The sequence below is a fragment of the Callospermophilus lateralis genome, chromosome 1 (assembly GCF_048772815.1).
Source record: "Callospermophilus lateralis isolate mCalLat2 chromosome 1, mCalLat2.hap1, whole genome shotgun sequence".
In the NCBI taxonomy this organism is placed as follows: domain Eukaryota; kingdom Metazoa; phylum Chordata; class Mammalia; order Rodentia; family Sciuridae; genus Callospermophilus; species Callospermophilus lateralis.
In genome coordinates, this window is record NC_135305.1 from 166195189 (window position 1) to 166218256 (window position 23068).

General features: G+C 36.0%; 1 protein-coding gene and 1 pseudogene across 3 annotated transcripts in view; one reads left to right on the plus strand and one right to left on the minus strand.

The window, feature by feature from the left end:
- Nucleotides 1-12718: 12718 nt before the first annotated feature.
- Nucleotides 12719-23068, minus strand: part of LOC143408479 (uncharacterized) — a 61169-nt gene continuing 50819 nt past the window's right edge. For 2 of the 3 annotated variants that reach the window (XM_077109081.1, XM_076868306.2), the window contains 2 exons: nucleotides 21184-21262; nucleotides 12719-15205 (listed from right to left, as the gene is read on the minus strand). In XM_077109081.1, the coding sequence (XP_076965196.1) occupies nucleotides 13918-15205; nucleotides 21184-21262 (1367 nt within the window). In that variant the 3' untranslated portion in view covers nucleotides 12719-13917. Of the gene's footprint in view, nucleotides 15206-21115; nucleotides 21263-23068 lie in introns of all 3 variants that reach the window. The other variant, XM_077109082.1, reaches the window with a different exon arrangement.
- LOC143412040 (dual specificity protein phosphatase CDC14B pseudogene) lies at nucleotides 15866-17165 on the plus strand (annotated as a pseudogene).

Here is a 23068-nt window from a genome sequence, read left to right on the forward strand (position 1 = left end):
TTACCAACTTGAACATGACGCCAGCAGATTGGGCTAATATGTGTAAAGCTGTGCTAAATGGAGGACAATACCTGTTATGGAAGGTTGCCAATGAGGAATTTTGCAAGGAGACGGCTAGGCGAAATGCAGCAGCTGGTTATCCTCAGAGAAATCTAGATATGTTGTTAGGAAAGGGACCTTATGAAGATCAGCAGCAACAAATTGCATATGATCCTGGTGTATATTTACAAATTGCTGTAGATGCAGTTAAGGCATGGAAGACTTTACAAGGACATGGAGGTTTACAAGGTCAATTATCTAAGATAATACAAGGAACTAATGAATCTTATGCTGAATTTGTAGATAGGCTTATTCAAACAGCTACCAGAGTTTTTGGGAATACAGAACAAGCAATGCCATTAATAAAACAATTGGCTTATGACCAAGCAAATCGTTGGTGCAGAGATATCATTAGACCATGGAAACATGAAGATTTAAACACATATATTAAATTATGTAGAGACATTAATGAACAAGAGCAAGTCATGGCAGCTGCAGTAAAACAGGCTTTAGATGCCAGAGACATTAATGAACAAGGGCAAATTGTGGCAGCTGCAGTAAAACAGGCTTTAGATTCCAGGCCAAGAACATGCTACAAGTGTGAACAAACAGGACATTTTAAAAGGAATTGCCCCATAGGAGAAGGGTTTAACAAAACTAGGTATCAAAGGAGTAGAATACCGGGTATTTGCCCATGATGCAGTAGAGGGAGACATTGGGCTAATGAATGCCGTTCTCAAACCACCATAGAGGGTACTCCATTATCAAAAAACGAACAAGGACCAAGTGTTTATCCACGATATCATGGAGAAAGGCATTGGGCTCCATTGCCAAAAAATGGACAGGGGGGCCCAATGCTCCGGGGCCCAAAACCACAAATATACGGAGCACTGGAGGAACCCAGCAACCCTATCAGGGTAGTGCCCAGGACACATTGTCCATTAGATCCCTCATCAGACAAACCAGAGGGAGCGCAGGGTTGGACATCTGCGCCTCCGCCAGATCAGTACTAACTCCAGAGATGGGAGTTCAAATCATTCCCACAGGGGTGAAAGGACCTCTTCCCAAAGGAACAGTAGGCTTATTATTGGGACGCAGCTCTTCTACTCTAAAAGGACTTATGATAAGTCCTGGGGTAATTGATCCCGATTATGAAGGTGAAATAAAAATTATAGCCAGTTCTCCAAATGGTATATCAGTAATTTCACCAGGAGATAGAATAGCACAGTTACTAATAATACCAAGCCTACATGATAAATTTTCCAGTCGTGCTATAGAAAGAGGTTCCAAGGGATTAGGCTCCACAGGTGTAGATTGGGCTATGCTGTCTTTAAATTTAGATTCTCGCCCCATGCTAAAACTAAATATTCAAGGACATGAATTTAATGGGCTACTGGATACAGGTGCAGACCTTAGCATCATCTCTCTTCAAGAATGGCCAAAACATTGGCCATTACAACAAGCCACTCAAACGCTTCGAGGCCTAGGAGTGGCGACTAATCCCCATAGAAGTGCAATGGTATTAGATTGGAAGGATCCTGAAGGATGTGAAGGAACTATACAGCCATATGTATTGGATCATCTTCCTATAAATTTATGGGGACGAGATGTCTTAGATCAATTAGGTTTGACATTAACAAATAACATCAACCAAAATGCACCCACTATTATGACTAGACAAGGTTTCAGGAAAGGAAAAAGATTAGGAAAACAAGAACAAGGTATAGCAGCACCAATACAAATAGATCAAGGAACAGACAGACATGGGTTGGATTTTCAGAAAGGGCCACTGAGACAATAAAAATTACTTGGAAATCAGAAAGACCAGTATGGGTTCCTCAGTGGCCCCTGACTAAAGAAAAGATACTAGCAGCCCATGATCTGGTCAAACAACAATTAGCAGAAGGACATATACAACCTTCTGTATCTCCCCATAATACTCCCATTTTTGTCATCAAAAGGAAATCTAGTAAATGGAGATTATTGCAAGATTTAAGAGCCATTAATAATGAGATGGTTATTATGGGACCTGCTCAATCGGGGATTCCTCAATTGTCTGCTTTGCCAAAAACTTGGTATGTTTTAGTTATAGATATTAAAGATTGTTTTTTTTCAATTCCAATTCATCCTGAGGATAGTCCACGTTTTGCATTTACTATCCCTGCACTGAATCATGAAGGTCCTGATCAGAGATATGAATGGAAAGTACTCCCTCAAGGGATGGCTAACAGCCCAACTATGTGTCAAATTTATGTTAACAAAGCAATCCAGCCACTTAGAAATCAAAATCCTGAACTACAAATATTTCACTATATGGATGATGTATTATTAGCACACAAAGCTAAAAACACATTGCTGGACTGTTATGCCACACTTACAAACTTATTAAAAAATTATAATCTAGAGATAGCAATAGATAAAGTACAATTAAATTTTCCAATTAATTATTTAGGAGTTCTATTATCCTCAACCATGGTCCGTCCACCAAAAATTCAAATACGAGTAGATCAACTCAAATCACTTAATGACTTTCAAAAGTTATTAGGAGACATAAATTGGATAAGGCCTTATCTAGGTATACCAACAGGAGAGTTGGGACCTTTATTTGATATCCTAAAAGGTCCATCAGATCCAAATTCACCCCGAATGTTAACGCCTGAAGCAAGAAATGCATTAAAAATCATTGAAACATATATGGAAAATATGCATTTGGATAGAATTGATATAAGTTTGCCTTTATTATTTATTGTACTACCAACAAAAAATATTCCTACAGGAGTATTTTGGCAAGAAGGCCCATTATTATGGATACGTTTATCTTATTCTCCTAACACTATTCTTACTAGGTATCCTGAGGCTGTAGGACAATTAATACTCAAAGGAATAAAAGCAGCAAAGGGAGTGTTTGGAATTTCTCCCAATAAAATTATTACTCCATATACTATGAATCAAATTGATGAGTTAGCTAATGAGTTAAATACTTGGGCAATAATCATGTGCAAATCTAATGTTTCATTTGATAACCACTTACCATCTAATCCTTTATTGTCTTTTTGGTCATCGCATCCTGTAATTTTTCCAAAAATGACAAGAAAAACACCTATCGGGAATGCTCCAAATATATTCACTGATGGATCAAATAATGGTACAGCAGCAATAGTTACACCTGATCAAACTTTTACATTTTTAGTACCCAAACAATCAGCTCAAAAGGTAGAGCTTAAGGCAGTATTACAGGCTTTTGTGATGTTTAAAAATTCTGTATTTAATTTATTTTCCGATAGTCAGTATATAGTTAATGCTATAGTATCCCTTGAAGATGCTGGTAGGATTTCCCCTTCCTCTACTATTTTCTTTTTGCTTTCCACTATACAAAGTCTAATCTGGGACAGAAAAGATCCATTCTTTATAGGACGTATCAGGGCACATACAGGATTGCCTGGAGCCCTAAGTTTGGGCAATGATTTAGCAGATAAAACTACACATGACATACATATTTTCTCTACACTAGAAGAAGCTATAAATTTTCATAAAAAGTTCCATGTCAATGCTAATACTTTACAAAAGCGTTTTAAAATAACTAAGGAACAAGCTAGACAAATAATAAAACAATGTCAAAATTGTGTGACCTTTTTACCACAAGTTAATCTTGGAGTAAATCCTAAAGGATTGATACCTAACCATATTTGGCAGATGGACGTCACACACTTGCCAGAATTTGGAAAATTAAAATATTTGCATGTTACAGTTGATACTTCTTCTGGATTTTTGATGGGCTCCCTTCATGCCGGAGAAAAAACTAAAGATGTTATAGCTCATTGCTTACAAAATTTTGCCACTGTGGGCGTTCCAAAACAGTTTAAAACAGATAATGTCCCTGGTTATACTTCTACCTCTTTTAAACAATTTTGTTCATCATTTGGCATTACTCATATAACAGGAATCCCATACAATCCACAGGGACAAGGCATAGTTGAAAGAGCTCATCAAACTATTAAAATGTACTTATTAAAGCAAAAAGAAGGAATTGGGAAGGGGTATATATTCCCCAAAGATAAACTTAAAATAACCCTTTTTACTCTAAACTTTTTAAATTTGGATTCATCAGGGCTTAGTGCTGCGGAAAGGCATATGTGTCCAAAAAATGTATATAAGCCCAAGGTACTTTGGAAGGATATTCTAACAGGACAATGGAAAGGTCCTGACCCAGTAATTGTCTGGAGTTGGGGGTCTGTTTGTGTGTTTCCACAGGGAGAACAGCAGCCGATTTGGATTCCAGAGAGATTAACTAAGGTCCTGACCCAGTGATTGCCTGGAGTCGGGGGTCTGTTTATGTGTTTCCACAGGGAGAACAGCAGCTGATTTGGATTCCAGACAGATTAACTAAAGCGATTTCTACAGACCAAAAAGAAGATGTGATATCCAGAACTCCAGTTTGGTTATTCTTACATCTGCGACAGAACCAGAATGCTTTTTTCAATGTCTATTTTATTATTGCCCTTTCCCATATTCTTTTTTTTTTGAGCTCATACAGACCTAGGTTAATGTTTTGCTGATCAGTTCTATTTTTTGACTATAGAGTTTTTAAACATTGCAATGGAGATTTCACCTGTAAAATGTTATAAGGCCTTTACTATTATGTTATGTGTCGTATGTATTATGTGTGCACACTTGTGTTTTGTGTTTGAATGTAGGTATGTCCATATGTCATATATGATGAGCGCTCATGAAAAAATGGATCCAAATAATTTCTTTTTTTTATTCACGTGATTTAAATGGTTTAATTTAAATTGGGTAAACAGCTGTTGAAGATTGTTTTAAAATGTGAACAAAATAGGAGGTTAACAGATCTGTTTGTTTACTTTCACCTTTCCTTTTCATTATATTTAATAATTCTCTTAAAGATAATGTAAATTGTTAAGAAAATTGTTTTCTTTTAATGCCTTCTGGGACGTTACATAATTTTTTCTTTAGCCATTATTGCCAGAATTCCTATCTTCATCCCAGTGCCGGTGAAGACAATGTAAATTGTTAAGAAAATTGTTTTCTTTTAGTGCCTTCTGGAATGTTACATAATTTTTTCTTTAGCCATTATTGCCAGAATTCCTATCTTCAGTGAAGACAATGTAAATTGTTAAGAAAATTGTTTTCTTTTAGTGCCTTCTGGAATGTTATATAATGTTATATAATTTTTCTTTAGCCATTATTGTCAGAATTCCTATCTTCATCCCAGTGCATGAAGACAAAAATAAAACCAATCTACAGCTTCTGCAATAGCCATCACTGAACTGCTTGCAGAACTTGCCTGGACTATGTATCACTTATATGCATTGTGAACTCACTTGTATGCATTGTGAACTATCTGTTGGTGCAGCAACTTCTGGTAGTGTTGGGGTATTTATGCTGATGGTGTCATCGGTGGTACAATTTTTCCAAAAGGAGCCGTCAGCTGGCTTGGTGTATCTTCCTCCCTTCTGTTTGTCATGATCATTCAGCTAAAATTTGGGGGCCAACAGAGGTGAGGCAAAGAACCTCACCCCCCCGCTGGTACGAAGACCTCTACACAGGTGTGGCTGTATACTGGACTGGTAGTCAATGACGGGTAAGATCCAATTACTATGGTACCAACCTAAGACAGGAGGCTGACGCCTTGAGGTCAGCTCATCCAATAACGGGTAAGGACCATATGTACTATTGGACAACCTAAGGCAGACACGGTCCCTAAGCCACATGCTTCTTGTTTAAACAGAGAGGGGGAGATGTTGAGAGCCACAGCCGAAAGGGCCCCAGCAAACTTTCAGACTGCCAGCTGATGAGCTGAAGGGGCCCCAGCAAACTTTCAGACTGCCAGCTGATGATTGGCTCACAGCGGCCCCAGCAACATCTAGCTGATTGGCTCCTCTGCGGTGATGCTCATTGGGCTGTTTCCCTGCCCTTTCAGACCACGGAGCTGCTCATTGGGGAACTTTTTTGGCTCCGCCCATGCGACCCAGCCAATCGGCCTCAAGAGCAGGAGGATTGTGGGAGGAAAAGGTTGTTGGGGTGTGTGGCTTGTGGGAAGCCATTGGTGGCAGTTGGGCTCTGAGGGTTTTTTCCTGAGGAGCTGTTTTGTTTATCTTATGTGGTTCTAAAAATAAAGTTAGTTTCTTTTGACAAGTGGCTCCTGAATTGTGCCCAGCCAGACTGCGGCAGTATTTCTAACTTTTCTCCAAGAACTTGATGGCAGTTTCTAAAGATTTTGCTTTCTAATGTGATCATTTCACAAGAGAAGAAAAAAGAAAAGTGCAATTTGACAAGTAAAAAAATAACAATAAAGATGTAATTTTGGATTTGTAATAAATATCTTCTTGGGTCTGAAATGTCTGTTATCACCATCTATCCTAGCTGGTGACCTAATGCTGGCTTCACAAAATCTGACTATTAAAAAATTAAGAAGCCAACAAAGAAAGCATACAAACACACAAAAGTACCATCTCAAAATCTGTGATGGCTCTCTGACCTTAAGGTCCATGGGAAGAAAGAGAGGCACTGAAATTCTTTATTCTTATATAGGAGACATACAAGGGAAGGTTCCACGAAACATTCTATCCCCAAAAGGGCAAAGTGGTAAGATTATAAAGGAACAGATGAGTGTAATTCAACCCCAGCAGATAACACCTAATTCTGGAGCCACACCTTGTATTCTGAGCTAGGGCAATGCCCAAATTACTGTGACCTGGCACTACTGTGCCAGACTAAAGATAATATGTTCGGAACCTGGTGCATCAGGACTGAAAGGGATCTTGTATCCAGAGCAGCTCCTGACATATTTCCCTTTTCTTAAAATTAAAAAAAAAAAAGGCAACTGGTAATTTATGTTTTAGTCCCTGGATTCTTGTTCTGAGAAGATAATGACCTACTCTTGACATAAATAAAATTAGTAGAAAACATATCATCTCAATAATATACTATATAGAATGTTTCAGCATATTTAGGATTAAGGTCATTTAATTAGCTTTGGAAGATCCAGGTTATTATGATTACTCTGCCAAAAACTCATCAGAAGAGTCTTAATCTTTTCCCAATTTTATTTGGAAGCATTCTGTTTGGCCACAGTAACACAGACATTTTTATTTGGCATAGTATTTAAGCCTTTCCACAAACAATACAGCAGAGGGCTCATTTGCATTACTCATTACAGTGGCTTCTAGAGCATTTAACTTAGTTTTAATCCTTCCATTAGCACTTATCTGACTATGAAGGTTCTTGGAAATAATTTAAGTCAAATTATTAAGAAAACTTACATGTTGTAAGTTTTAAAACAGAGCCACAGAAGCTGTATTATAGGAACAATGAATAATATTTTAAGTAGTCACTTCATTGATCATGAGATAAAGAACTTGCCTAAGTCTGGTTAATTGGCATACACCTGTTTCAAGGCCTGAATTTTAACTTCAGCATGCTAGCTGGCAACAGGAGAAAGAGACATTGATGAGGATCAATGTCCTTTTTATCCTACTATAAAAAGTGATAAAATTAGGCAAGTTGTACCTTTTATAGGTTACAGAATATTTAACCATCTTTTCAATTCTCACATTTAAGGAGTCTTTTAGTTCTATCAGTAATGTAAACTTTCTGAAGGCAGAAGTCAAACATCAAAACATCCTTTTGAGTGCTATCTCACTGAAAATTCAGGTTTCTAAGAGTTATGCCATCTTCATGTAATTGTAGGAGACCATTTCTAGACACCTTATGTTGACAATACATAGGCCAAACCCCTCCATTTAGAAAATGTGCCAATTTCTATTGTAGAATGATTAGGGCAATAATACATTGTTGAATATTTTATGTAAATAACTGGCCTATATAGAAAATTTCTATTTCAACTATCTTTCTATTTTGACAATTATCCATATATATAGTTTTAATTTGGAAGGATCAGCATAATTAGCTTGTTTAGGATTCTCATATACTGTCTTTTTTCTCAAAAGATACTGCCAGAGAGCCTGTTTACCATAGGATCAACATATAGCTATAACTGACCATTACAGTGAGTATAATTCATCTAGTTGCATGGGTAGACTTTCCAGGTTTCACTGCAAGGAACATCAAAGGTGGACCTGAGGGGCTGTGTTTGTGGGTCAGTGGTACAGCACTTGCTTAGCATGTGCAAGGAACTGGGTTCAATTCTTAGCACCAGATAAAGGTAAATAAAAGTATTGTGTCCAACTACAACATGTGCCATGTGCGTGTGCATGTGTGTGTGTGTATGTGTTTTCTTTGAGGGTGAACTTGAGAAATGGGTCCATGGATGTTTGTTCATAATTTTTACTCACCTGACAAGCCCATGAAGCTGCATGGCTGTAAACTCTGCAGCTGGAAATTTATCTTCCTGTGTGAGGTTTTTCAACCTTTCCACAATGACCAGTTTAAACTCTTTTGAAATTTGATTTAACTTACTAATCACGTTCAGTAGCAGTAAGACTCCCAGTACCACAATTTAGAAAAATTTTTAAAAATATTTTTTAACATCTATTATGTGCTATGGAGTTCTCTTTTCCCATCTTTTTATTTAATAAAATTGAGTAGAGGCTTGGCATAAGCCATAGTATCATTAGTTGTAAGTTATACAGGCAATGTTTAATGTAGTACAAGGATTTAAATAATAAGATTTATTATCTCTAGCTGGTTGTGAAACTTGGCAAAGTTATTTAATGGGAACAAGGTAAATAGAAACTTACCCTTTACTAAATGTATGACTTGATTTTGACTTTAACAGAATTACCAAAAATAAAGAATACAATAAGTTGTATATAAAAATTTGCATGCTGAAATTAGCTCTAGATTAACTTGAATATTTATCTTATTTTGGAAAGAAGCAAGAGACAGAGATCTTAATGTAGTAGTGGTAGTCTTTACTAGGGGCATCAGAAATATATAGATATCTATCCAAAATAGGAGTACATATGTTAAATAACCCTAGAGAAGATATTTTGTTACCATTAATAAAGAATGAAATCGAGAAATGAACAGTCTTTTATCTATGAATCCATGAAAAACTGGCATTTATCAACTTAGTGTTGACCTAAGTAGGGGGAATTAGTATCTCAAATGTCAATGGGTAAAAACAAGTCCACAGTGTGGTTTAAGACAGTGATCTAATTTAGAATTTATATGACATTGAGCTAGCAATAACATTTTTAGGGATCTATTACAAACAATCTTTGTGCATTAAAAAAAAAAAACAGTTGTATGAGCACCGTAATAACTTTATTTAATGTAGTAAAATTAGCTCTAATAATTATGTATAATTATGGTCTTAGTAATTTAAAAATATCAATGTATGTAGGACATTGTCAGATATTATTAAAGTTGAGAAAAGGTCTATTATGTTAGTTTTTTATTGACTGTTGAGCTGATTTATTTATGGCTGTTTGTCTAATATTTTAGGCATAACTATTTTCAGAGTTTTTTTTTTCCTTTCTTTTTCAGTAATAAACTGTTGCCAGCTGCTTGAAGTAAGACCCTGTTTTAATGTTAAGGGGGTTTCAAAATCTGTAACTTAGGAGCAAACATTTTACCCAGGAAACTTCTTTCTCTTGGAGCTATGATTAGTATTTTAATCTCTTTCTGTCTGTATGTTTACCATTCTGTTTCTTCATTTGGGCTACATTTAACTATGCTGTAACATCTAAACTTGGCTAGAATTATGTTAACCTTTGTAAATCCCTTGGAATGTCTAGGAAAACTGGAGATAAACACATCTTTTCAAATTGGTGGCCCCCTATAATTTTAAGGTACTGTATTGTCTTTTATAAATCTATGAAAAATAGTAGAATTTTTCTAAAGACTTACTAAAATTATGATTTTTTTAAAACTTGTTAATATTTTTTTAGTTGTAGTTGGACACAATATATTTATTTTTATGTGGTGTTGAAGATTGAACCCAGTGCCTCACATGAGTGAGGCAGGCACTCTACCATTGAGCTACAGGCCCAGCCCCTAAAATTATATTTTAGGAATTTTGTTTATCTGTTAGATACCAATCTGTCCTGGGGAACTGTCTGCTCCAAATTGTCAGGCTTGTCCCTATTCTGTGTTAGTGGGACATGGTTAAGATAAATCTCCTTTAAAACTGTTTTTAAGATGGCCTTCTATTTCATAGTTTAGGTAAGTAATAGCATAATATTTCTCTAGGTAAGGTTAGACATATGACATACATTCTGAAACCCTACAATATATTTATTTGGACCTTTTAAAAAATCTCTCTGAATTTGTTTTGGTCTATATTAAGTTTCAGAGGTTCCTTCGATCTTTCCAATTTTTAATCCCTTCTTTGATGATAGTAGTTGAGGCTAGATATGAAAATTAGATACTTTTAATTGATTATTATAATTTCCCAGAATATAGACTAGCTGATTAACCCTAACAATTTAAGTAGAACCCCCCCAATCTCTTTTTGAGAGAATGTCTTAAAATATCTCTATATCTCAGAATATTATCCTTTAAGTAGGAGTCACTAAATCGTGTTTTAAACAATATGATTAAGGTCGTTTCCCATTTAAGTGGGCAACATACATGTCTTAACAATGTTTCATGAATTATAGGTCCAGTCAGAGAATTTATATAAGATAAATTAATTTACAACAAAGTTTAAAACTTTTATTGTTCAAAACTAATGTTCAACTTTAATTTGGAGAACACTAATCCTTATAACCTCTTATAATTACTATATTACCTCTGCAACTTTTCTTAATAAAACAGCTATAAAGAGTTTCTAAGAGAACCTGGCGAGGGATAAAAATCATTTTTTTTTAATTTGAGAACACATACAGGCAGAAACGAGAAACTAAATTTTGCCTGAAAACGATATCTTTTGTTAATATTTACAGGTGGGCATTCTTAAATAAAATGTAGGCTCTGTGTAGCTTCCGGAGCAGCCCTGTGTGAAACAGAAAGTATAGGTTAATGGTTGCAAGCCAGGACCAAAAAGCCCTGTTTGGGTGACAATGAAATGAACAATGGGAAGACTGCTAGAGGTGGGACTTATCTGCCAAATTTCTCTCTCCATGTGGCTACAGAATTTTTTGTGTAAAAGCATGTAACCAGAATATACCACGAGGCTGTTTGAAACCTTGTGTATCTGCATGTGCGATTAAGAGCAATACAGGCCAAACTCCATGGTAGCTTGGCACATACTGTCTGCTTTTGCCAGTGGTTGTCATGGTGAGAAAACAGCATATGACCGGTGGGCATGGCCATTGCCAGCAGCTGTGGCTGCACCTGACATTGCGGCAGTGCAGGATATGGGTTCTCCTTACTGGGGCGGGCTTTGCATCTACATTCACCCCGTGGGGACTGGGCTTGTTGCCCACCACACGGTCCTGCTCAGGGTAAATGCCCTGGAACCTTCCCCAATGGGTCACACTCCCTTCAATCAGTCTGCCTTCCCCCACCTGTAGTCCCTCTACGACCCCATCTAGCAGCACTTCACCATTCCCCCAGGGTCTGGGAGGTTGAAATGGTGACCTTGTGTTCCCCTAGCTGATGGGCCAGTTGGCATGAGGCAGGAGAAGCGGAGCTGATGGTCATGGCTGCAGCTGCTGACTCCAGCTTGGGTTTGCCCTGTGACCCCGCCATTGTGTTTGCTCCCCAAATTTCCCCAGATGTCCAGGTCTTACCTGGTCTGTTCCTGCTTGGGATACTGCCAGGAAAGTGCCAACAGTTTATGCTGGTGCTAGTGGGTCTGTGCTTGAATGGCCATGCCAAAATTTTGTCATTTCCCACTCTGTGAGCTCCGGAGCCAGGGTAAGCGGATAGTCTTCTCTCAAAGGACCATCTCCCTGCATTTTGTTTCCTTAGTGCTCACTCTCCTGGGAGCATCTCAAAAACTCTTTTAACATAAAAAATGGGCCCCTCAGCAGATGATGCCACCATTACCAAATTCTAAGGCAATGTGTGCCCAGTTAAACTAGGTTTTCAAGTGGCAGAATTATCTGGTGGCTCCACAGGGGGCAGTGGTCAAAGCCCTGCATCTGCCCCAAAACAGCTGGAAAAAAAAATGCCTCTTAAAAGTAGAAAAACTCACACCTCCCCCCCACCCCGTAACAATGCTACCATTAAACAAACGAACAAAAACCAAGAACAACAAAAAACAACTTTTCTTTTGTTTACTCACTCTCCAAGTCTGGATTCCTGTCATATAACCCAGAAAATATTTACCTAATATATCAAAATATTAAAAACTAAAAAATATATATAAATAACTTTTCCCATGGAAGAGGGCAAAACTTAGCAACATATTCCTTATCATCTTAATTTCTGTGGTACTTTGAATTTTCTAATTTCTCATTTTTTATGTCTATTTATTTTCCCGAGTTGTAGAAAATAAATTTTTTGCTGTTTCTAAAGCACAAAAAAATCCAGATATTACAAGTTTAATGTTACATTGTTTTTCTTCTAATTCACTTATTTTCTCCAACTTAACTGATAATACCCTGAAAACCTAAATGGGCTTAACTTCTGGAGAAAAATACCAAACCCACTAAATTTCTAAAATTTATGCTGGAATCCAAATGGGGCCTCCATTTATTGCCATCTACCCTAACTGGAGACCCAATTCTGGCTTCACAAAATTTGACTATTCCAATAACTTAAGAAAATGACCAAAAAAAAAAAAAATCACACAAGCACACAGTAGTAACTTCTCAGAGTCCGTGATGGCTCTCCAACCTTAAAGGTCAATGGAGAGCCACTGGCATTATTTATTCTTATATAGGAGATACACAAGAGGGAAGTTCCATGGAACATTCTATCCCCAAAAGAACAAAGGGGTAGGTTTACAAAGGAACAGGTGAGTGTAACTCAACCTCAGTGGGTAACACCTACTCCTGGAGGCACACCTTTTATCCTAGCTGGGGTAACTCCAAAGTTACTGAGACTTGGGACTACCATGCCAGACTAAAGACAGTAATTGTTTAGAACCTGGTGCATCAGGAATTGAAGGGATCTGCATCCAGGGCAGCTCCTGACAGTCTGTACCATAGTATTATCTAAGAATTTCTTAATTTCTATCACATTATGAAAATTAAATTTTAAGTTATGCAAATTAAATTTTAAGCAACTGTAAAAGTAACATCACATGCAAATTAAATTTTAAGCAACTGTAAAATAACATCACATTCTCAATTAATATATAATCTCCCCCAAAATTATTATATTCAGAAGCATATGCAATGTAACACCTTGCTATACTTCTCATAGATCAAAATTTCCTCAATAATGTATATTTTGCTGATATGCAAGGCATGCAAGTTACAGAGGCATACATTGTATGCATTAGGTTTTGATAGAGTATGCTTTTTTAAAAAATTTGACTAAAGCTCTGATGTATCATTGGTATTTATAGGGCTTCTCTTTAATACTCAATCTGTGGAGATTTTTTAAGATGTGAACCTTCATTAAAAGCTTTGTCACATTGTTTACATTTGTAGGGTGTAATCACTACTATAATGTCTGACAATTTTCAAATGGTGAGTTTTGATTAAAAAATTTGCCACATTTCTTTTTAGTACAGTAAGTTGTCTTTCTAGTATAAAATCTTTGTTGATCAATAAGGTGTGATTGCACATTAAATGACTTTTCATTTTATAGATTTCCAAAAATTCTCAAGTATGAATTCTCTGGTGCTTCATAACTTGAAACATACTTAGAAACTCTGCCACATTCTTCACATTTGTTTGGCTCTTCCCCAGTATAAATTTTCTGGTCAACATTGAGGCTGGAAATTTGACTAAAAGTTTTGCCACATTCTTTATATTTGTATGGGTTCCCTCCAGTATAAATTCTCCGGTGACCTATAAGGCTTTGCCAAGTAAGAATGTAGGAATGTAAGAATCTTTACATTCTTATGTCTTCTCCAGAATGAATTCTCTGGTGTTGTATAAGACGTGATCTTTGATTAAATGCTTTGCCACATTCTTTACATTTGTGTGGCTTCTCTCCAGTATGAATTCTCTGGTGTTGATTAAGATGTGATCCTCGATTAAAAGCTTTGCCACATTCTTTACATTTGTATGGCTTCTCTCCAGTGTGATTTCTCTGGTGTTGAGTAAGTTGTGATGTTCGATTAAAAGCTTGGCCACATTCTTTACATTTGTATGGCTTCTCTCCAGTATGAATTCTCTGGTGATCAATAAGAGTTTTCTTGAGAGCAAAAGCTCTGCCACATTCTGTACATTTGTATGGCTTCCCTCCAGTATGAATTCTCTGGTGACGAGTAAGGTGTGATGGTTGATTAAAAGCCTTGCCACACTGTTTACATCCATATGGCTTCTCTCCAGTATGAATTTTTTGGTGATGCATAAGGTATGATTTTCGATTAAAAGCTTTACCACATTCTTCACATTTGTATGGCTTCTCTCCAGTATGAATTCTTTGGTGACGAGAAAGGTGTGTCCTTTGATTAAAAGCTTTGCCACATTCTTTACATTTGTAGGGCTTCTCTCCAGTATGAATTCTCTGGTGAACAATAAGGCTTTGTTTAATATTAAAAGCTTTACCACATCCTTTACATTTGTATGGTTTCTCTCCAGTATGAAATCTCTGGTGAACTAAAAAGTTTGATCTTTGATTTAAAACTTTGCCACATTCTTTACATTTGTATGGCTTCGCTCCAGCATGAATTCTCTGGTGAGTAAGGTGTTGCCTAAAATTAATAGCTTTGAAACATTCTTTACATTTATATGGTCTCTCCCTGGTATGAATTCTGTGTTGTTGAATAAGGTGTGGTCTTCTATTAAAAGCTTTGCCACATTCTTTACATTTCTTTGGTCTCTCTCCACAGAAAATCCTATGGTGTTCAGTAATGATTGAGGTTTGAGTAAAACCTTTGTCACATTCTTTACTTATGTAGGGTATATCACTGTTAAAATAAAGGGTTGAGGAATCCTTAAATGCTTTGAAATACTTTTTAAACTTGTAGGGCTTCTCTCCAGTATGAATTATCTGGTGTTCAGTAATGCTTTCAAGTTTATTTAAAGCTCTTTCACATTCCTTACATTGATAATTCTTTTCTTGGATATGAAAGTTTGGATGGATACATTTTGAGCTTTTATGAAAAACTTTCTCACTTTTATTGTGTTCATAAACCTTCTTTTTTAAGTGGTCACACTGATGTTTTCTAGGACTTAAAAAAAAAAAGCATTAAATTTTGATGAGTTTCACAGAATGATACTGATTTACACAAAAATAAATATAGTGCTAATTACTTAGGGTTCAGACCTGTCAACAGATTTTGAATGATTTATCATAAATGTAGAGATCTCTCTAATTATCTATATCTGAATTTATCTTAAGCAATAGTAGGTAAAGTACAAATCTTCCCACATTCATTAAAATTCCATGTTTTGGCACAAGAAAAAAACTACACATCAGTCTTTTTTTGTAAAATAAGAATGAGATTGATCACAGTCAGAAATATGTTCTTTATTTTTTAACCTCTTGTTTATAGAAATGCTTAAGTGAATATTTACTCAATGCTATATTTCAAAATATTCCAGTAACTAAATGAAACATAAACAAGACTCAATAGCAAATATTGTCATTTATTTAGAGAAAGGGTATAATTCTAAGAAACTCTGTGGAGAATATTTAAAGGTACACATATATTCTCAAAAGTGACTAACATATTTTCCCCTGTCTTCTTGAGTTCAGGGGAAGTTTCACGTCCCCTCAGCACTGCCACACACACTTCACCCACTAGCACCTGCTTCAGGCTGGGGCCTTGTTGAGCATGCATATACTTTGGGCCATGGTCATGGCCCCATGAAGGGCCACAGCCAACTCCATGAAGCAGAGGATTGATCCACTGCTGAGTGGGGCTGATGTACCCCCCTGTTCACGGCACTGATGATCAACCTTGCCCAATATACAGAAGAGCTACAACTACACATTGCAAGACCTGCACTGCCTGGAACTCTAGGACAACCTGTACCTGGACATTCCTGAATGCTTTTGTTTTGTTATTGTCTACAGCAGACCAAAGAGTGTGTCAAATGAATATTATTTCAGTATCGACAATGAACTCAAATATGAGAACTTCTACGAGATTTGAAACCACTCAATCCAGCAATGCTTTACAGATATTATTGCAACATAAATAATACATTTAAGTCCATTACAATGATAAGGAAGAGAATTATTAATTTTACTAGCTTCAATCAGAGAAAACAAGCTACTGCTATTTTCTTACTCAGATGTTATATGGTTCTATTTTTAGGGGAAACTCCAGAAAATGGAAATAGAATATTTATCTTTGGAAACACCCCTTCCATTTCTTTCAAATATGCTGCCTATGGAAGTTGCAATTTTTATATTACTCTTCTCAACTATTCTCATGCAGTGAAGACAAAAAAATATGGCTTCTTAAATTTCAACACATTTGACATTGATGAGTACAAACACTATGAAAGATCAGAAAATAAAGATTTAAATTGGCTAATACCAGACCACCTTATTGCCTTCTGCAGACTTCATTCAAGATCCACAACATGCTCCTGAGAATTATATTCTATATTTTAAGACTCACAATGTTACTGCCATTATTTTTCTGAATAAAAAGGTACATGATGCCAAACTCTTTATGGATGCTGGTTTTCATCACCATGATCTTTTCCTTCCAGATGGTAGCACCCCAAGTGTTGTCATTATCAAAGAATTTCTGGGTATGTATGAAAATGAGGAGGCTGCTGTTGCCATTAGCTATAAAGCCTACCATTGTTTGAATGGGCACTCTGATAGGCCACTACATCATGAATCATTAAAAATGACTGAAGCTGAAACCAATTCTTGGGTCCAATATGTAAGCTCGGCTCAGGAGTCAGGCCACAGCAGCAGTTTTTAGTTATGAAATAAACCAATCTCTGGCTGTAGAGGGACTATATTCAGAAAAAATAAGGGCCAGAAGAATGGAGCACAACAAGCAGCACTAGCCTTCCACAGACTTTTCTCAGTTGTTGGTGACATTGCAAAAAAACAGTGTGGAGAATCAAGATAAGTAGAAACTTGAACCATACAGTCATGATAATAAAATAAATGAAGTGACACAAGGTGATAGACTCTGGGCCCTGAAAAGCCAAAAACAATAATAAAAAAAAAAAAACTAGCATTATACCACTCATACTAATTCTTTAGTCCCGTGTTCAAAGCTGTAAAACATCTGAACTTAACATTTCTGGCACTGTAGACCTTCTAATCTGTGTCATGTAAAAGCAGAATTTTTTTAAAAAAATTTATTTTTTTAGTTGTAGGTGGATACGATATATTTATTTTATTTTTATGTGGTGCTGAAGATGGAACCCAGTGCATCACACATGCTAGGTGAGTATCTATGAGCCAGAACCCCAACCCCAGAAAAGCAGTTTTAACAGTCCCTCTATATCAAAAACTAACAGTCTTGCATTAAATAAAAACCTGTGATCAGAACTGAAAAAAGACTTTGGAAACAGAAAACTCTTGACAAGATGTATCATACTCTTTGAGGAAAAAAAAAATGCAGACACTTTAGCTGATTTCCACCTTAGAAATTCATCTGAACTAGAAAACATCCACTGGAGTTTCAGCAACTCACTGAGTCTGGAGTATGAGCAATGTCATGAAGGGCTTGGCTGCCTTTTGCCTGGGTTAAACCACAAAAACACTGTTGTAAACTTACTCTGAGGAGAAAATATCCTACCCTCCCCCATCCAGAGAGCTAGCTTGTCTGTGTGGTGCATTGTGTCCCTGTGATGTAAATTAAATTTGCTACTGGCTTTCAGAAGAGTGTCTGATGGAGGATTTTGATGCTCTTATTTTCTGTTCACACTGTGATGCCAGCAGATGCTCCTGCCATGTTCCTTTCTAAATGAAATGCTATTCAATTCAACCATCCTCCCTCTTCTCTTTGAAATACTGTTGTGACATCCACTCTGTGAATTACTCAAACTACTTGTCTTCCACCAAAGAATGTTTTATAAACGAGAATCTGTGAAAACCACATTTGAAAAGTGTTGCATGTTGTAATACCAAGTGGTACTTAGTATTATACTGCCACTAATAATGTGTCAAGAGAAACTTTTATGAAAGCTTTAGACAAATCAGGAAGAAAAACTGATTTTTGAGTTGGAAGATGATTGCAAGCCCTTCCTTTAGGGACTGAAGTATTGGAAAGCTGTACATGACTGGGTTGCCCAATCAGGAAAATTAAAATACTGTTTTCTTTCATGCGTGAACACACACACACACACACACACAAACACACACACTGTTGGGTTTGGTCCCTGGAAAGAACAATCCCATATTACATTGGCTTTAAGAACAAAAACATCAATAATTTTCAGAGTCTTTCTTACCACTGTGGATTATTATTTCTGAGTAACCAGGTTAAAGCCACCCCAATGACAGTTGTTGCTTTTGGAATTCAGTTGTTTGCAGTGATGGCACTCACTTCTGCCTTTTGTGAGACACTACACTAGTAACTGTTAAGTGCCTCCTGCCTTCAACCTCCTGGAACACAGCCAGGTCTGTGATGCATAATAATCACAGAAACAGTTTATATGTTGCTATAACAAAAACAAACAAACAAATAAATATTGGTTCCCATAATTAAAGAATGTTTTGCAAGTATCTTGGTTACTTTCCTAAGGACTAAGCAGTTTTGCTATATGGTAACCATGCTTTCCTGTCCTAGTCTGCAACCTAGAGAGAGGTTCTATTGGAAAGAAGCACCAGGCAATGCTTTTTTCCCAAGACAAGGTGAATATATGGGGAGGATTGTATGAACAGAGCTTCCTTTTTTTTGCAGTTGGAGTAAGACAGAATAAAGTCTTCTACTTGAAGAGAAATGTGATAGGAACTGAGGGCAGTGGTCAGATACCAGTGTCTTCATATACATTTTTTTTCCCCAGCAGGCTATGAGGCCATCCCAATGACTGCTGTTGCTTTTGGACTTCAGTTGTTTGCAGTGATGGCACTCTCTTCTGCTTTTTGTCAGAGAGTACACTAGTAACTGTTGAGAGCCTAAGGATTCAGTCAGTTTCAAAATTCCGGTGACTAGATCACAGGAAGCAGTAGTTTTCTATCCCTGGAGGACAAAATGCCTAAGATCTGGGTGGGAGGTGAAACACTCCATTTGCTGTGTCATACTGACACAATGTTAACCCCTTGAGCTGTGCCCAGGAGTATACTATTATGTCTCAAGTCCACCCTTATAAAGGCCACCTCCTCCCTAACTAGCCCCAGTGGTTGCCAATCCACATGTCCATCTGAATCAGGCTTTTTTTTTCCTTTACCAGAATGAGTACATGTGCTGCACACCTTTGCTCATGCCATATTCTGGCCCCTCCTGGTGGAGAAGCCAGCTGGTGTCTTGGTCAAAACCTTCAGTAATCACAGTGCTTTTCTCTAGTTGCCTTTCTGTGTTAGATTCTTAACTTTCTAGCAAAAATCACTATCACTATGACTCTTGCTAAAAATCCCTATGTTTAACTAGCTAACCAAAATGAGAAAGAAGACACTTTGCATTTGTTGAAGGCACATTCCTTGGGATGGCCAGATAATTAGGGCTATGGCTTCAGAAGAATCTTATAACAACAGTATTAAGCTTACTGGAGACATGGATATGATCCAGGAAGTCTCTGGATTTGACACTTCAAATGTTTTCCTTCCTATGTATAAGATCAAACCCCATCCTACAAAACAAACAAACAAACAAACAAACAACAACAATACAAACCCACAAAATATGCAAATCTTTTCAGATTCCAACTTGGAGTTCTATTGAAGATGTTGTTGCTATGGAAGGTGAAGCAATCAGATGGAGGATTTTGCTGACTTATGAGCCTTTAAATAGCACTGAATGCTCACCAAGATCATTTCCAGTGGAATTAAAATTAGAAATGAATTTATAGATGCCCTTGACTCAAATTATCAAAAGTCAGTGAGAGTCCCAGAATGGAGTGTCTTAAAAAAATGTGCTTATGAAACTGTAGAAAAACTCATGATATGCCAAAGAGAGACTGGAACACTGTTCCCTACAGGGAAGATGGTTGATGGTGAGCCATGCCTCCTTTGAAGGTCACCTTACCTGCTAAGTATGGTGGTTTTAATTTTCTGCAGAATTTTCTGATTTACAAGCTTTAGTCTTTCACCTCCCCTAATCTGCCCCAACACCCATCCTGCTACTCCTTACCCAGAAGTGTTTTCTACCTCTTCACTTGCGCCCAGACTTATCTCAAAAGCCTTCCCAGTATTTTAATAAGGCCCCCAAATCTGCTTTTGGGGCTTGATGCAGACCTGTAAGTCACAAGGACTCTGGATATGCTGGGAGCATTGTGCCAAGAATTCCTTGAGCCTTTTCTTTGCTTGAATTGTCATCTATGACAGATAAGGAGTGCACTTATTTGGTGTTTTCTAGAAAGACCTAATTGCTTCTCCTCTTTTTCTTCTTTTTTTTTTTTTTGAATTCTTGTTTCATTTAAAAAGCAATGATTATCAAACTTCCACCTAAAAAAATATTTGATTAGTGAATAGTTCTTGTCAACTGAAATGTACTAGTGAAACTCGCTGTTATTCTTCTATTTTTCCATAATCTGAGTGTTTTCCATGTCTGAAAGTGGAAATACTATAGATGTGTTTAAAACAGAAACAACTCACCTATACTTTGTAGAAAATTACTTTTTTATCACACCATACAATTTTCAGATTGGAGTACTGCAGTATTATATTAATAATTTGCAGATATTAGTCTAATGTGCACTCAAATATAGATCAGTAATCATTTTTAAAAATAACTAATCAGTATTTAATCATTGTTTTGATTTTTTATTTAAATAAATATTTCTAATTATATTTTTAAAGCTGGGAGAACTTGCTGAATGATTATTTTTCTGAAGGTATTTTGAAGATAGTTTCATAATGGCCTGAAATGTTGCTTATATACGTGGTTTCACACATATTGTCACTTTGAGGAGTCTTCTGAGATGTTACATAATAACATAAACTAACTTCATTTTAAATAATCATCATGCATTTGTTACATTCATTAAGATAAATTACTGACCTTCCCTCTGTCCCATAATTTTCCATTCCTTCTTTAAAAGTAAATTTTTATTGTCATAGATTCCATACCTTCCATTTTTCATGGTTTGGCATAAATACTTTATTCCTTGTTCTGCTGAAATTTCTAGCATTTGATGAGGAGACATTCCTGAAGGAAATTAAAATAACAAATTATTCCACTTATTAGACTGTGGTGAATATACTCTGCAAATATATAAAATTTTACCAAGGTCAGTAAAATATCCATAAGCAGTATAATCTAAGCCCATTATTACTAAAGAAATATACAAAATTCACACTGAAATGGTGACAAACTTGTAAGCACTTCCAAAATGATCTTGAGATTTCACAGGAACACAACACTCAAACTTTGACTATGTTTTGACAACACTGTCAAATTATAGCCTCTCAGTCCAACTTTTTCAGACTCCACATGTGACTCAAATGTTGCAGAAAATGACTTTCTCCTTTATTTCTTTTCTTTTATGTTTGGGGAAAATGTAACTTAAAATAAAACACAGGGGTGTTTTATCACTGAACTACATCCATAGACTTTCTATATATAAATTTTTATATGTTTTGAGACAGAATGTCAGAAAGATGGGAAGCTCATTTTAAAATTGCAATTCTATTGCCTCAGTCTCCAAATTATCTAAAATTACAGTTATGTATCATTGCATCTAACCAATTTTTGTTTATTTAGTAACTTTCAAACCTTTTGCAAAATGACTATAATCATGTATTTTTAAAGGGATTTTAAGGGGAAAAACATCAATGAAACTAACAACACACACACAAAAAGAGAAAATTAACTCAAGCAGAGACACTATATAACACTATAAATTGACACTTGGGAAATTGAGAGTCGTTAATTATCTAAAGAATGCCAAGTAGCCAACTGATTGATAATTAATGAACTAATTAACAATGAAGAAAAGTGACTGAAATTTAGTTTAAAAAAATTAGCAATAGAAAAAAGGAAAATTTTGTATTAGAAATATTCTTTAAAAAACAATGTCTGATAAATTAGAAATGTGGGAGAAAAAATATCAAATTTAACAATCTTAATTAAAAGATTCAAGATAAAGCATTTATACTCAACTTTTTAAAACTCTTCAAGAAAAATTTTTGATAGAACCCAGAAAAATAAATGAGTCATCTGTAAAGATACTTCTAATAGTTTAATAGCTGAATTCTTAGCAGACGTCTTCCAGAAAAAAAATTGGAGCATGTAGTCATGTGTGTTTAAAGACAAAAGACACTAATCTAGAATTCTGTATACACAAATACTATTTTTGAAGCTAAAGAAACATACAGGTTATCAAGATATGTAAATGCTCAAATATTTCCTCACTTTTAGACCTGTTCTAAGAGAAACACTAAAGGAAATTCTTTCAATAAAATAAAGTTACACAACAGTATAAATCATAAAAATTTGAAAGGGAGAAAAGCAAAGTATACACAAATGTAAATTCCACTTTACTATCATGGTGGTGCATAAAACATTCAATTCTGTTACAGAATTTGAAAGACTAAAGCATAAAAATTATCACAAATCTCTGTTAATTGGTATAGATTATAAAACGGCTATGATATGAATAACAAATCATGACAAGACATGCAAAGTCATCGATTTTTATAAGAAACCAAAGTTAGTTCAGTTTAGAATAAAGTGCAAACTAAGTAATTTTATTTCTTATTTGTTCATTTTTGTTAACATGACAGTATAATGTACCTTGACATATCATACATACATCGAGAATAATTTACCAATCTTTTGGTTGTACATGATGTAGAGTTACACTGGTCATGATTCATACATGAACATGAAAACATTATGCTCAACTCATTCTACTGTCTTTGCAGAACTTTTATGTGACTTCAAATTTATGAAAGAAATTGTCATAGAAGATATAAAGAAAAATAGGGAGGTATCAAAACATTACTCTAAAAA